Source organism: Myxine glutinosa, chromosome 8, assembly GCF_964187855.1.
Source record: "Myxine glutinosa chromosome 8, kmMyxGlut1.1, whole genome shotgun sequence".
NCBI lineage: Eukaryota > Metazoa > Chordata > Myxini > Myxiniformes > Myxinidae > Myxine > Myxine glutinosa.
In genome coordinates this window covers 51175210-51191324 of record NC_136268.1, presented here as the reverse complement: position 1 = coordinate 51191324, position 16115 = coordinate 51175210, and the positions used below count along the sequence as shown (strand labels likewise).

At 49.0% G+C, this 16115-nt stretch overlaps 1 protein-coding gene across 7 annotated transcripts in view; it reads left to right on the top strand.

The window, feature by feature from the left end:
• GBF1 (golgi brefeldin A resistant guanine nucleotide exchange factor 1) overlaps nt 1–16115 on the top strand; it is a 430048-nt gene that overhangs the window by 363960 nt on the left and 49973 nt on the right. For all 7 annotated transcript variants that reach the window (XM_078783293.1, XM_078783294.1, XM_078783296.1 and 4 more), the window contains 4 exons: nt 793–857; nt 1002–1125; nt 1317–1388; nt 7469–7563. In XM_078783293.1, coding sequence (XP_078639419.1) covers nt 793–857; nt 1002–1125; nt 1317–1388; nt 7469–7563 — 356 coding nt within the window. The remainder of the gene's footprint in view (nt 1–792; nt 858–1001; nt 1126–1316; nt 1389–7468; nt 7564–16115) is intronic.

Here is a 16115-nt window from a genome sequence, read left to right as displayed (position 1 = left end):
CATCTCTGTTGTTTCATAACAGTACTCTGTAAAATGTTCCAAACACAAAACCGAATATTTTGTAGGCTGACCCACACTTGGGTATTTTGGACAAACCTTGTCCAATTTATGGCAACCCTCCATTTGCCAAAAAGAAACAAAAAATAAACCTCACATCTTTAAGCCATTGGTGTAGGATGAAACCATCTCGGTTTGTATTAATACAATCACTAATACAATCACATTGGACCCAACATATTTGTAGAAATTCGAAAATTATTTGCCATTTGAGTTAAATCGTACCGCAATGTAACCCGTAGACAGTACAGATATGGTGATCGACTTACTGGTGCAACGTCATGGCTAATCATGAAGAAAAAGAAGAGTTCGACTTTTAATCACAAAATTACCCACTTTATCAATCGGAAAAAGACGCATCATATCTATTTTGTAGGGTGTCAAGGAATCGATTAGCGTCGATGTGGTCTGAGTGTTTGTGTTCCCCTTTAATGCAGCCAATTTGTTATTGAAAGCTCGTTGTTGTTTGATGGTGGATTATCGGGCAGCTTCTAGAAGATACTTTATTCACTTCGAAGCATTTGTACCTTTTGACGACAGGCTATTTTTTCCATCGGTCACCACAACAACCTTATCTGCTGGAACAAAGATCCTATCATCTATTTTTCACAGTATCGATAGTCTTGCGTTCAGAATGAAAAAAATGAATGTTTTGTGAGACTTGAACCTTGCAGTTTTAATTTAAGGCGCATGACTTTATCCATTGCTTCGGAAATTCTGTCATGTGGCCTGCAGGTGGAAGATTTTGTGGACCCAAATGGCAGAGTCTCCATTCTGCGGGAGGAAAGCTGTTCACAAAGGTTTGGCCCCCCTGTCCTAACTTGAACTTGTTTTGTTTTGTTTGAATAAATGTTGTTTTGTTTTTTTAATACTATTTTTCCAGAATTATTTTCATTGTCTGTTTGCATTGCATTGACATTAATTCATTGTCTGCTTCAATGTAGATCTGATTCTGCCATGTTCAGTTTTGTTAATTGGCTCACATTAAGTGGTCCAGAACAGTCGACGCAGAGAGTTCCTTCGGCCGAGGACCAGGACGCCAAGCAAGCTGCTTTGGATTGCGTCATGGTATGAGCATCAAACTTTGAATGTTGTTTCGTAACACTGCAAGTTATTATTTTCAAATTAAATTAATTTTATCATTTCCATTTAGTATATTTCTTCAGATAATGGCAAATGATGAAATGGTTGTGATTTGAATTTTTCATTGTTTTTTTTTACAAGATGTACAGGTAATTGTAATCTATCATCCCAATTAGGATTGTCAGCCTGAGCAACTGATTGCCGAAAGTCGGTTTCTGAGGGTAGAGTCACTGCAAGAGCTCATAAAGGTGAGGCAGGGTTAGGAACTTAAAATCTGTTTTGCAATTTCTGCTGCTGGAAATGTGGTCTACACCAAGAAAAATCAAATTGGGATCACAGCAGGACAGAGTGAGGTGCCAATATTTTAATAAAGGAGAAAATCATGTTTATGAGCTTCGGGTTATACAGTATACAGTATTGTGCGAGTGATCTGATTTCTTGATTTTATGCATTGTATGTAGATTTCAACAACACTTGATGTGAAAAATTGCAACACTCGATGGCGCAACGGAATTGTTTTGCAGGATTGTAAATAGAATACTGTATTTCCATGGTACTGTTATTAAGATATGTTGTGAAGGTAATCATAACTCTCCTAAAGAGATATTATATATATCTAGGTGTTTCCTTAATTGAGTAAATGATGGTAACTGCATATCTTGCCAACAACGTTGTAAATGTACCTGCATGTGAATGTTAACTCCCTTCCATTTACCCTCTAACATATTGGCATGAACTTATTTCAATATCCACATGGCTTCTTTTGTATGTAGATTGTAGCACAAGACTGCGGGGTAGCATCATTGGTTGAGAGCGTGGCGGTGCCGCTAATGCAATGCACTCTGTGAGTTAGGGAAGCAATTTGGAATTTATTCATGGTGCCCGGCGATAGCTCGCCTACTCAGCGCGAAGGACAGTTGGATGTTTAACGTCCACCAACAAATGCTGGCAGACGGGTCTCCCGGTTTAACCTCCATCTGAGGGACGGCACACACATTGATGAATCATCTTGCCTGTGAAACGCCGGGATGACAGTCTTTAGCTGGATCAGGCTTCAAACCAAAGCTAGACAGCTTAGAGGCGTGTGTGCCCACCTCCTAACCATTCTGTCAGCCCTCCGCATAGCTGCATAAACAGTAAATGTATACAGCTGCAGTTGTGTTATTTACAGATAGATCAAAAGGACAGCAACTATCAATGAAAGTTTATTTCATGGTACCAAAAATATTTGTCAGTCAATATTAAAAAAAACAAGTCAGGAGATGACGATGGTTCACGAGCGAGCGGTATTCAATGACAAAGGATGGACTATAACCGAAACAGGCCAGGCCCAGAAATGTCAAAACGAAGGTTACTGACCTTGAAATGAGATAGAAAATAATGTATAATCAGTTATGAGGTTAGTTAGCTGCACAATACCAAAAATTCGGTGAAAAATGAAATGAAAAAAAAAAAATTAAAAATCGAGCTGCGTGGGGCTAGACACATGACATTCGCCGAACCAAATATCGAAACCCGTGTCAGATTCCACCAAACCCCTTGGGGAAGATGTATCTTGAACTCGATTACCCCCTAAAAACACATCTTTTTGGGGTGTGGCTCCGCCCACAATGGGCGCAATAGGCCCACTCTAGGCAGGACACAACTAGATCATGATATCAACCTCCCACCCAAGTTTCATCAAGATCGGATGATATCATTGGGTAGTTATGCTGCGGACAGACAGACACACAGACAGACGCACACACATGACGAATATAGTGGTCACTTGATAACTCGTGAACCAACAAGACCGAAAGTCAAAAACTGGCGTAGCCAGGCTTGTTTGATATTTTCATTGAACATAGTATGCCCTGGGTGGGGATACCAGTTAGCAAATAATGTAAGTATTAAATTATTTTTGCATTGAGACACTGGTTTATTCGATGTTTCGAGTCAACAATGAACCAACCATACACCGCTTCAATCTATAAACTTTGCAATAACAACAAAGGGATTGCAGTGTTACAATTATATTTACTATATTATTAGTATTAACGCTATTATTATGATTACGAAAACAATACTGCTGTAGTATAATAATAATAATAATAATAATAATATAATAAGAATCGGTTTATACCAAAAAGACTTTTGCAGCCAAAGGCTGAATTACAGTCAATTTACAAACACTGCATTTTGATTACAATAATAAGTTACAATAATAATATAATACAAGATGCAGCAAGATGCAAGTTATAAAATGCATAAACCAATATAAAGTTATTTCAACACAAAAAGGCCAGAAGGAAAATATGAAAGACAACATAAAGTATTGCAATTTAAAATATCAAAATAATGCAGTAGATCAAAACAATCAATTGTGGTGGAGTAGACCCAGAGTGGTGCACTACAAATGCACCATGAAGTGTAGTGAGAATAAATAAATAAATAAATAAAGCTGTACCAAGCCTCCCCATGAAGTTTAACCAGACCAAAGAAGCCATGGAGGCTGTGACATTGACCATCTCCCCGACCTCCATCCCACAACTCCAGCGATATCCACAAAGTTTGCGCAGAAAAACACAGAGAAGTCCCATGCATACACAGCAAAGAACACCAAGGTCCACAAGCAGCAGGCAGAGGGGCGCAGGAACAAGTACGGTGGTGAGCCCGAAGGCGAGCAGATCAAGTCATGAGCAGAGGGATGGCAGCGATGTTTCGAGTCAACAATGAACCAACCATACACCGCTTCAATCTTGAAACTTTTCAATAACGACAAAGGGATTGCAGTGTTACGATTATGTTTACTACATTATTAGTATTAACGCTATTATTATTATTACGAAAACAATACCACTATATTAAGAAACCTGGGCTAATTTGTCCAAAGCGGCCGGAAGGTGAGCCATGAAGCTTAAGGCCCACACATACTGTGTCGTTGGAAGAACGGTAAGATATTTGATGGTCATTTTAACAATTGGTTGGTTTGTGTTTCACACTGAATGAAAAACGTTTAGGCAGAGCATGGCGATTGTGATATATGACAGGTTCGATTATATGTTCAGCCTGAACGAAATTGGAATCAAAATGGTGGTGTGAAGAGTCAGCCACCGTACCGCTGTAATGACATCAGACCTAATCACATCACCCTGTCATGTGACCAGATCCTCAGCTCTGATTGGTATATGTTTGAGGGGACATGCAGACGGACAAACACTGTTCTAGACGGCTTTGCCCTATGGGCTCCGCTGTAAAAAACTAGAACGGCACTCTTCAACCAACATCTCAACGTCGACCGATATGCGACCACCCACATCATTACAGCATTTTACATACGAATACATACAGTCACGTGAAAAAGTAAGTACACCCCATGTAAAGTTTTGACTCTTTCAACATATTTCAACATACTTCAACATACAGCTATTTGATCTTCATTTCAGCAATATTTACAGATAAAGGTGATATAATATAACAAATATCATGAAACATTTACATTTTGTAGTCCATTGTATAATTTAAAATTTAAATAAACATAAATGCAAATTTCGCATGTGGAAAAAGTAAGTACACCCTTGGCTCTAATAGGTGGTATTGCCCCCTTTGGCAGAAACAACCTCAAGGAGGTGTTTCTTATAACTGTCTACCAGTCTCTAACATCGACTGGGAGAAATTTTTGCCCACTCCTCCATGCAGAATTCTTTCAGCTGTGCAGTGTTTGAGGGGTTTCTTGCATGCACAGCTCGTTTCAAATCCCCCCACAACATCTCGATGGGATTTAGATCCGGGCTTTCACTTGGCCATTCCAAAACCCTCCATTTCTTTTTTTTCAGCCATTCCTTGGTGGATTTACAGGTATGTTTAGGGTCATTGTAATGTTGCAAGGTCCACCTTCGGTTGAGCTTCAACTTTCCGACAGATGGCCTCACATTATCCTCAACCACCCTCTGGTACAATGAAGAATTCATAGTGGATTCTATGATGGTGAGCTGCCCAGGCCCTGATGCAGCAAAGCTGCCCCAAACCATAATATTTCCACCACCATGCTTTACAGTTGGTATCAGGTTCTTGTGGTCAAATGCTGTCTTTGGTTTTCGCCAAACATGTCTTCTGGTACTGTGGCCAAATAGCTCTACCTTTGACTCATCTGTCCAGAGCCCATTGTTCCAGAAGTGCTGGTCTTTGCCTAGGTGTTCATTGGCAAACTTTAGTCTTGCCCTGATGTTCTTTCTGGACAGCAAAGGTTTCCTCCTGGCACACCTCCCATGTAGATCAAATTTGTGCAGCCTCTTTCTAATGGTAGACTCGTGCACTTTGACATCAACAGTGGCAAGAGCTACCTGTAGGTCCCGTGATGACATTCTGGGGTTCTTCGAGACTTCTTTCAGCATCTTGCGGTCTGCTCTCGGGCTGACCTTGCTGGGGCGGCCTGGCCTGAACAAGTTGGCAGTTGTTTGGAATCTTCTCCACTTGTAGATGATCTTCCGGACAGTCAAATGATTGATTTCAAATTGTTTGGAGATCTTTTAAAATCCCTTCCCGGAATCGTAGGTATCTATAACCTTCTTTCTGAAGGCCTCAGAGAGCTCTTTTGATCTTGGCATGGTGATGCCGCACACTTCAACAACAAAGAGCAAACCAAACTAAATGTCTGAGGTTTAAATAAGACAGGTTCCTCCAAGATCCTCTCTAACGATGTTCTAATCATTTGCACCTGAGCTGGTGCACCTGATTCTAATTTTAGGTATTTGAAATAGTGGTAAATGTGGGGGTGTACTTACTTTTTCCACATGCGAAATTTGCATTTATGTTTATTTAAATTATACAATGGACTACAAAATGTAAATGTTTCATGATATTTGTTATATTATATCACCTTTATCTATCAATATTGTTGAAATGAAGGTCAAATAGCTGTATGGTGAAATATGTTGAAAAAGTCCAAACTTTACATGGGGTGTACTTACTTTTTCACGTGACTGTACATACTTTTCAGGTCAGGTCAGTCTCTTGACTGCCACTGGTAACATGTAACCCAGTGCTACCTGCCGCATGGTCGGGTCATCAGCAACTAAACCGATTACCCTCACTGGCTTGCCAGTGGAGAGGGTGACTATGATACCCTGCAGTACTAATGTAGAAGTCATAGACTAAGACTAAGAAATACCTGTACCCACTTTGACCTCCAGTAGATCCCCTTAGACCCATTTTTTTAATGCTGTGAACAAGCATTCCTCCTGGCACACCATTTGGTATGAGTTGAAACATACCAAATATTATTTTAGCCAAGTTTGGTCACAATCCCTTCAGCAGTTTTGGAGAAGAAGTTGTAAGTGTTTACGGACAGACTGACGGACGGACGATGTGCCATCCCATAAGCTCCCCGGAACTACATTCAAGGTGAGCTAAAAACGACACCAACAAGGACAGAGATTTGGAAGAAAAAAACAACAACCGTAAACTAGAATGGCACTGACCCCTGACGCCAGGCTGACCAGTTTACAATTTGTATCCTGCTGATAAGCTGGATCTGGATCCGGACATGAACCAAAATGGAATTGGCTTGCTCTTGTCACCTACCCACTCATCCACGAAGTTTTGTCATGTCGTCCATAACTTTTTCAAATATCATGCTATATATATTTTTTGGTCTGTCTCTCAATGTTGGTCACTTTTTAAAAAAATTTAAATTATCGCTCCGGATCTTCACCAAAATTGCATTGATTCATCCTTGTAACACACCCAACCTGTCCACCAAGTTTCGTTCGAATCCATGTATAATTTTTTCAGATATTGTGCTATATATCGTTTTTGGTCCTATCACTCCATGGTGATGAATTGCTTGAAAAATTCAAGTATCCGGATCTTCAACAAAATGTAATCAATTCGTCCTTGTCACACACCCAACCTGCCCATTAAATTTCACCCAAATCCGTCTGCAACTTTTTGAGACATCCTGCACACAAACAAACAGACAGGCATGAAAACATAACCGCCGTCCATCACAGGTGGCGTTGGTAAAAAGACGAGACTTATTATTGATGAGACAGTGTCCATTTTAACGAGCAGGGAGTTCCACAGTCTCAGAGCATAACTGCACAATGCTCAATCAACAAAGCTGTTTTGAAACATGCAGACATACCATCTAATTCCCGTGAATGACTAAAAGGAAACAACATATGCTGATGGTAGTTGAACAACATACCTTATACATGTTACATTACAGTGATACAGTTTATTGACAGTCAGTATTTGCAGTTTTTGTTATTCCAGAAGCATTTTGTTTACTACTACAACCCTGCATAAATTTAATGAGATACGTCGTTTTCTCCTCCTCATTTTTCAGGCATTAATCTCAGTCACTCCAGAATACGAGGGTTACGATGAGGAAGCGGCAGTATTTTATCTGGAAACTCTACTGCAAATAATCTTGCAAAACAGGCAAGTCTTTGAAAGTGTTGAACAAATAAGTGTTAAACGCATGCATTCCTCCCTTTTTTTTTTGTCTTTGTAGCCACATTAAAATGTGGGTCTCTGCTGCCACCCAATGACTTATTAGAATGTAGTTATCGGACAACCTTGAAGAAACACTAATTTGCAAAATAAATGGATTTTTTGTAAGGTTTGATAAGACCATACGTAAATGGAAGAGTCCATTTCATATTCTTCATGGGTTGTTGATTATCTTGGTGCAAACAAGCAAATTAGCTCACAAATGCAATGCAATTGTCACTTTGCCCATGCTTTCAATTTTGGTCCACCTTGCCCTATTGATGTTATGTTATTTATTGTCTTTGAGGTGTGATGATTGTTGATATCAGCTATTATCCAGTCGAGTTTTGTAAATGTCGTTTTTTGTCTGTCATATAAAAACGAAGGATATATGCAATAATGGTCAGAAGATTAAGCTATAAAAGAAAGCAATAAAGCTGATGGTAGAAGCCGAAAGGACGTCTGAAAAGGACATGGATTGAAAATGTCAAAGACAATGGAATGTTTGGGTTTATACTAAACTGACGCAATGCATAGATAGATCCGTATGGAGGAATGCTTTCATTCAACCAACCCCCAGAAAAAGGAGAAAATGGTCGTAAACGTTTCTTGTTGTAGTTGTTTCTTGTTGTAGTTGTTTCTTGTAAAAAGCTTTGTCACTTTCTCATCACCTCCTTATTTTCCCTCTTCCTCGCCCTTTCTTCATCTTTAATAGATATAGTCATGCTTTTGATATTTAATTCACTAGTACACCCGCAGACTCTGGGAGGGGCAGGAAGGGTCATTCCTCTTTGGGGTATGTAGATTACAGTCGATCTATGGACGCATCTCAAGAACATTGGGTGTGTGTTCATTTCCCAAGTTTCTTGTGGAGAGATCGTCAAGTGGTTTAAGCATTCGATCAAGCACTCCATTCAAACCGTTAAGGAACGGCTGGCTTGGCAAGCGCTAACTAGCTGCTTGGTAAATGAGCACATCCCGGTCTTCCTCCCTTTGTTTCGTATTAAACAGCGGGAGCGAGTTTCCAAAGTTCGCTACGAAAAATGCCACGGTAGTGGTAGAAAGGGCCATCGTATGAACTCAACATTTGTGGGGTATATAGAGTACTGTGGTGGACACGATGGCTTGCTGGCGCGGTGACATCATTCCGCGCACCAAGGGGGTGTCGGCCACGCCCGAGGGGTAGGCGTGGCCTCGGGATATACACGGGGCTCGCAGCCCCGAGCACGTCAGTGCTACAGTTTGAGCTTTACAATAAAGACTCTTTTGGTTTTGATCATACGCGTTGTGGCTTACCTTTTTTGGCAAACAAGTTGTGCGCGTAGCACCGCACTTCACTGGTGACCTCGATTGGTTCAGCCGTCGCTGACCACAGAACGCGCCATGGCCAGCAACGCGGTCGCGGTAAAGCTCCCTGAGTTTTGGGAAGCACAGGCCGAGGTATGGTTCGTGCAGGCCGAAGCACAGTTCCAGCTTCGAGGAATAACGGTGGACGAGACGCGTTACTACCACGTGATCGCCGCCCTCGGGCCCGGCACAGCCGCCCGAGTCGTGTCCATCCTGCGGCAACCACCGGCCGAGCACAAGTAGAAGGCGCTCAAACGTCTCCTCATCGCCACGTTCGGCCTCACGGAGTTCGAACGGGCGGACCGCCTCCTGGACCTTCCCGAACTCAGGGACACACGACCATCGGTGCGGATGGATTACATGCTGTCGTTGCTGGGTGACAAAGCCCCGGATTTTTTATTCCGGGCGCTTTTTCTACGCCAGCTACCGGCACAGGTACGCCTCGCGTTGGCCGGTTCCAAAATAGGGGAACCCCGCGCTCTTCCCATCGAGGCCGACAAGTTTTTCACGACTTGTGACACGCGGGCGAGTTTCGGTGCGGCCGTCGTGGATCCCGAGGCTGATGCTACTGCATACCTCGTAGATCCCGAGGCTGATGCGGATGCACACCTCGTGGCCGCCGCCACGCTCAGCCCACCACCGCCGCAGCTGCGAAAGCCGCAGCCTCCGCCGCCACCGCCGCAAGCCTGATGCCGTTTCCACGCCAGGTTCGGCCACAAGGCTAGGAAGTGTTGCCCGCCGTGCTCGTTTGGCAAGTCTGGAAGCGCCCGGGCCGGCGCTCGGTAGCGGCCCTGAGCGTCGGCCCTTCCGGCAGCCTCCTATTTATCACGGACACCTCGTCCGGGCGCCGTTTCCTCTGCGACACAGGAGTGCAGGTGAGCGTCATCCCCGCCTCCACGTCTGACAAGCGAACCGCGGGCCGGGGCCCCGCGTTGCTTGCAGCCAACGGTACACCCATACGCACATTCGGGAAGCGCTGCCTCTCCCTGCGGTTCGGAGGGCAACGCTTTCAGTGGTCGTTCGTAACCGCCGGAGTGCCCATGGCATTGCTCGGCGCGGACTTCCTCTGTGCACACGGGCTGTTGGTGGACGTGAAGCACAGACGCCTCGTCCAGGCCGAAACGTTCAGCTCGCTTGCTTGCGCACTGAGCAGTTCGTTGAGCAGCTCCCTGAGCGGCCCACCGAGCGGCTCGCCAAGCGGCTTACTGAGCGGTTCGGTCCCGGCGAGGTTGGTCTGTACGCTTCCGGCAGCGGACGAGTTCACCCGCCTCCTCACCAGTTTCCCGGCCCTCACGCGGCCCACCTTCTTGGCGGTGGCCGTCAAGCACGGGGTGGATCATCACATCCCCACCGTCGGGCCACCGGTCTACGCCCGGGCACGCCGCCTCGAGCCGACGAAGCTCGCGGTGGCGAAAGCGGAGTTCGCTACGCTGGAGCGGCTGGGCATCGTATGGCGCTCCAAGTGCGCTTGGGCATCGCCGCTGCATATCGTGCCGAAGCCCGGCGGGGGATGGCGGCCGTGCGGAGACTACCGCCGCCTCAACGATGCTACCACCCCCGACCGCTACCCGGTCCCTCACATCCAGGACTTTTCCACCCGGTTGACGAAAATGTCCCTCTTTTCCAAGGTGGACCTCATCCGCGGATACCACCAGGTCCACGTCGGGCCGGAGGACATACCGAAGACGGCCGTCATCACACCATTCGGCCTCTTCGAGTTTCTGCGGATGCCCTTCGGGTTGAAGAATGCGGCTCAGGCGTTCCAACGGCTGATGGACAGCGTCTTGCGCGACTTGGACTTCATTTACGTCTACCTGGACGACATCCTCGTCGCAAGCGCGTCCCGTGAGGAGCACCTCCGCCATCTCCGCACGCTCTTCGAACGCCTGGGCCGGCATTGCCTGATCATCAACCCCGCCAAGTGCCGGTTCGGCGTCGCCAAAATCGACTTTTTGGGGCACCGCGTCACCAGGCACGGGGCCATCCCCTTACCGGCCAAGGTGGAGGCGGTCAGGGGGTTTCCGCGCCCCCGCACGATCAAGGGGCTCCAGGAGTTCCTGGGCATGGTGAACTTTTACCACCGTTTCCTGCCCCGCGTCGCCCAGCTCCTGCGCCGCCTGCACGAGGCCCTCCGGGGGAAGCCGGGCAAAGGTGACGTTGCTTGGACCGAGCCGATGGACGTGGCGTTCGCGGGCGTGAAGCTCGCCTTGGCTAACGCCACCATGCTCGCGCACCCGGCGCCCGATGCACCGATCGCCCTCACCACCGACGCGTTGGACTACGCGGTGGGCGCGGTGCACGAGCAATGGGTGAAGGGAGCTTGGCAGCTGCTGGCGTTTTTTAGCCGGCAGCTCCGCCCGCACAAACGGCGGTACAGTACCTTCGACCGCGAGCTGCTCGGGCTCCACCTGGCGGTCCGGCATTTCCGCCATCTGCTCGAGGGCCATTCGTTCACGGCCTTCGTCGACCACAAGCCCCTGGTCTTCGCGATGGCCAAGGTCGCCGAGCCATGGTCGGCCCGGCAGCAGCGTCACCTCTCGGCCGTGTCCGAGTACACGACGGACATCCGGCACGTCGCGGGGAAGGACAACCCAGTGGCGGATTGCCTTTCCCGGTCCGTCGCCCACGCGGTCCACCTCAGCATCGACTATGCCTGGATGGCGGCGGACCAGACCGCCGACCCCGACGTCCAGGCCTTGCGGACCGCCGCCACGGGCCTCCGCGTCACCGAGGTGCCGTTCGACGACGCGGGCACGGCCCTCTTGTGTGACGTCTCCCTCGGCCGGCCTCGCCCCATCGTGCCCGCGGGCTGGCAGCGCCGGGTTTTTGACGCCATCCACGGCCTGTCCCACCCGGGCACGAAGGCCTCCCAGAGGCTGGTCGCCGACAAGTTAGTCTAGCATGGCCTCCGGAAGGCCGTCCGCGATTGGACCAGGACGTGCCTCGCGTGCCAGCGCGCTAAGGTGCACCGCCACACCCAGGCCCCGTTGGCCCCGTTTACTGTGCCCGAACGTCGGTTCGACCACATTCACGTGGACTTGGTGGGACCTCTGCCCCCCTCGCGGGGTTTCACCCACGTCCTCCCCATGGTGGACCGCACCACCCGGTGGCCGGAGGCCGTGCCTTTGGCGGCGACAACAGCGGCGGACGTCGCGCAGGCGTTCATCGCCACCTGGGTTGCCCGGTTCGGCGCCCCCTCGGACATCTCGTCCGACCGCGGCCCCCAGTTCACCTCGGTGCTCTGGGGGGCGGTAGCGCGGGGGCTCGGCGTCCAGCTGCACCGCAACACGGCCTACCACCCCCAGGCCAACGGCCTGTGCGAGCGCTTCCATCGCTCCTTGAAGGCCGCGCTCCGGGCCACCCTCCGCGACGGCGGCTGGGTCGACAGGCTCCCCTGGGTCCTGCTGGGCCTCAGGACGGCGCCCAAGGACGACCTGCGTGCATCCGCGGCGGAGTTGGTCTTTGGGCAACCGCTGCGGGTGCCGGGCGAGTTCCTCCCCGACTCCACGGCACCACGGTCCGCGGCGCAGCAGCGCTCCGCACTGCAGGAGACCGCCCAGAGGTTCGCCCCGGTGCCGACGGCGCACCATGGGTGCCCGCCAACGCACGTAGCCCCGGAGCTTTGCACGGCGGAGTACTTGTTCATTCGCCACGACGCCCACCGGACACCGCTGCGGCCCCCGTACGACGGGCCCTTCCGTGTGCTGGAGACGGGGGCGAAGCATTTCACCCTGGACATCGGCAGTACTCCTGACCGCGTCTCCGTAGACCACCTCAAGCCGGCCCACCTCGACGTGGACCACCCCCCGCCAGCGGCTCGGCCCCCGCATCGGGGCCGCCCCCCGGCGGGCGGACCCCCGGCACTGCCCAGCCCCGCCGGTACGCCACCCCCCTGTCCTGCACCCATCCCAGATGCCGCCAGAGGCATCCCAGATGGCATCCCGGCATCCCAGACGCCGCCAGCCGCCAGAGGGCGCTTCGGCCGGGTCATCCGTTTGCCCCACAAACTGACCCTTCAGGTGCGTGGGAATTCTGGGGGGGCGCGTGTGGCGGACACGATGGCTCGCTGGCGCGGTGACATCATTCCACGCAGCAAGGGGGTGTCGGCCACGCCCGAGGGGTAGGCGTGGCCTCGGGATATACACGGGGCTCGCAGCCCCGAGCACGTCAGTGCTACAGTTTGAGCTTTACAATAAAGACTCTTTTGGTTTTGATCATACGCGTTGTGGCTTACCTTTTTTGGCAAACAGGTTGTGCGCGTAGCACTGCACTTCAGTACCATATATCTTCGCTCAGTTCTGTAAGTAAAGCTTACTTCTTGGATGTCGGGATTCTTCCAAATTTCTTCATTTAGTGTTATAAAGAGCATTAGTGACTGTTTAAAAAGCAAATCATACGTGTTTGTGGTTTATAATATTTTTTTCTTCCTGTAGAGGTCGTTGCTCACACAAACGCCATTATAACGATAAGCTATTTAAACACGTTATCACTGCAGGAAAAACACCTTGGGGAAGTGGGACATTATTTGTATTAATATTGTTTTGTCATAATGTAGTGCTGTGCTATGCGCACAACTTGTCTTGCCAATAAAGGAAGCAACAACGTATGTAATCAAAAGCGTCTTTATTCCAAGGATCAAACTATAGCACTGCCGTGCTCGGGGCTGTGAGCCCCGTGTATATCCCGGGGCCACGCCTACCCCTCGGGCGTACGGATGCGGGGCAAACGGATGACCCGGCCGAATCGCCCTCTGGCGGCTGGTGGCGTCTGGGATGCTGGGATGCCACCGGCTGCCCCTGGGATGGGTGCGGGACAGGGGGGCGGCGTGCCGGCGGAATTGGGCGTCCCTGGCGCAGGGTCTGAGCCACTGGCGGGGGGTGGTCCACGTCGAGGTGGGCCGGTTTGAGGCGGTCCACGGACACGCGGTCGAAGGTACTGTACCGGCGTTCGTGCGGGCGAAGCTGCCGGCTGAAAAACGCCAGCGGTTGCCAAGCTCCACGCACCCATTGCTCGTGCACCGCGCCCACCGCGTAGTCCGACGCGTCGGTGGTGAGGGCGATCGGTGCATCGGGCGCCGGGTGCCTGAGCGAGCATGGTGGCATTAACCAGGGCGAGCTTCTCGCCCGCGAACGCCGCGTCCATCTGATCGGTCCAAATGACGGCACCTTTGCCCGGCTTCCCCGCAGGGCCTCGTGCAGGAGGCGCAGGAGCTGGGCGATGCGGGGCAGGAAACGGTGGTAAAAGTTCACCATGCCCAGGAACTCCTGGAGCCCCCTGATCACGTCGGGGTCACCAATGTAGTGCGGTGCTATGCGCACGACTTGTCTTGCCAATAAAGGAAGCAACAACGTATGTAATCAAAAGCGTCTTTATTCCAAGGATCAAACTATAGCACTGCCGTGCTCGGGGCTGTGAGCCCCGTGTATATCCCGGGGCCACGCCTACCCCTCGGGCGTGGCCGACACCCTCCTGGTGCGCGGAATGATGTCATCGCGCCAGCGAGCCATCGTGGCCGCCACAATAACATTAATAATATGCGATTATCATTCATTTTGTTATTTAAAGCGTCTTTGGAAAAACGCCACGATAAATCCTCTTCTTTGGAAAAACGCCACGATAAATCTTCTTCTTTGGAAAAACGCCACGATAAAGCTAACTTAATATGGCTATACACCTCAACACGCAACCCATTGATGGCAATGGTGGGGAAAACCTGCTCGGGGGAGAAAACCCCCTTGAGGAGGGGGGCAAATGAATGCGCTACAACCTTCATTATGTAACCCTTGGTCACCCTGTCAAGTTTGGTTGAGACTGGATAAGTAACGACGGAATGTATTAGCGTCAAAAATTCATCAGACAGATGGACAGACACAAATGGTGTATTTTAGTATGATATAACAGTATTCTTCATATTCTCTGTTGTTACCTCCACCACCGAAGGTAGACAGAGGTTATATATTCACCCTTGTTTGTGTGTTGGTTTGTCTGTCTGTTTGTGACACAAGAATATTTAAGTTATTCTTCACAATTGAGAGATAGGGCCAAAAATGATATATGGCATGATATCTCAAAGGTGGATGGGTTGTGCAGGTGACGAGAACAAGCCAATGACATTTTGGTTCGGGTCCAGATAAGGTCAAATAAATAGCACCGCAAAGCGGGCGTAACCCCTCAGCCCATGCATGGTGAAAGGAAGCATTGATGACAATTTGTTATTTGAAGCGAAGTTGTATACCGAGTAGGAACTGCAAGTAATGAAATTTTCACCCATTAACCCATTAACCCATTTCACGCCCATGAACCTTCCTCTACTCAACCCCAACACACACTGCAAAAATGGATTTAATCAGACAAGCCGTTCTGCTCGAAATTGACGGAAACCAATTTCAAGATGGCTGCCGTGGCGGCCATATTGAAAATCGCAGCGCGCCCATTTTCGAAAGGAACCTTCCTCTACTCAACCACAACACACACTGCAAAAATGGATTTAATCGGACCAGCCGTTCTGCTCAAAATTGACGGAAACCGATTTCAAGATGTCTACCGTGGTGGCCATATTGAAAATCGCAGCGCGCCCATTTTCGAAAGGAACCTTCCTCTACTCCACCCCAACACACACTGCAAAAATGGATTTAATCGGACCAGCCGTTCTGCTTGAAATTGATGAAAACCAATTTCAAGATGGCTGCCCTGGCGATCATATTGAAAATCGCAGTGCGCCCATTTTCGAAAGGAACCTTCCTCTACTCAACCCCAACACACAATGCAAAAATGGATTTAATCGGACAAGCCGTTCTGGCAAAATTGACGGAAACCAATTTCAAGATGTCTACCGTGGTGGCCATATTGAAAATCGCAGCGCGCCCATTTTCGAAAGGAAGCTTCCTCTACTCAACCCCAACACACACTGCAAAAATGGATTTAATCAGACAAGCCGTTCTGCTTGAAATTGACGGAAACCAATTTCAAGATGGCTGCCATATTGAAAATCGCAGCGCGCCCATGAGCCTTCCTCAACTCGACCCCAACACACACTGCAAAAATTCAACCCCAACACCCAACACACACTCCCAAATGCTCAACTGAAGCTGGGGACAATGACATTTTTGTCATTGAAAGGGGGACTATGGTTTTCCCCTCCGTCCGTGTGTCCG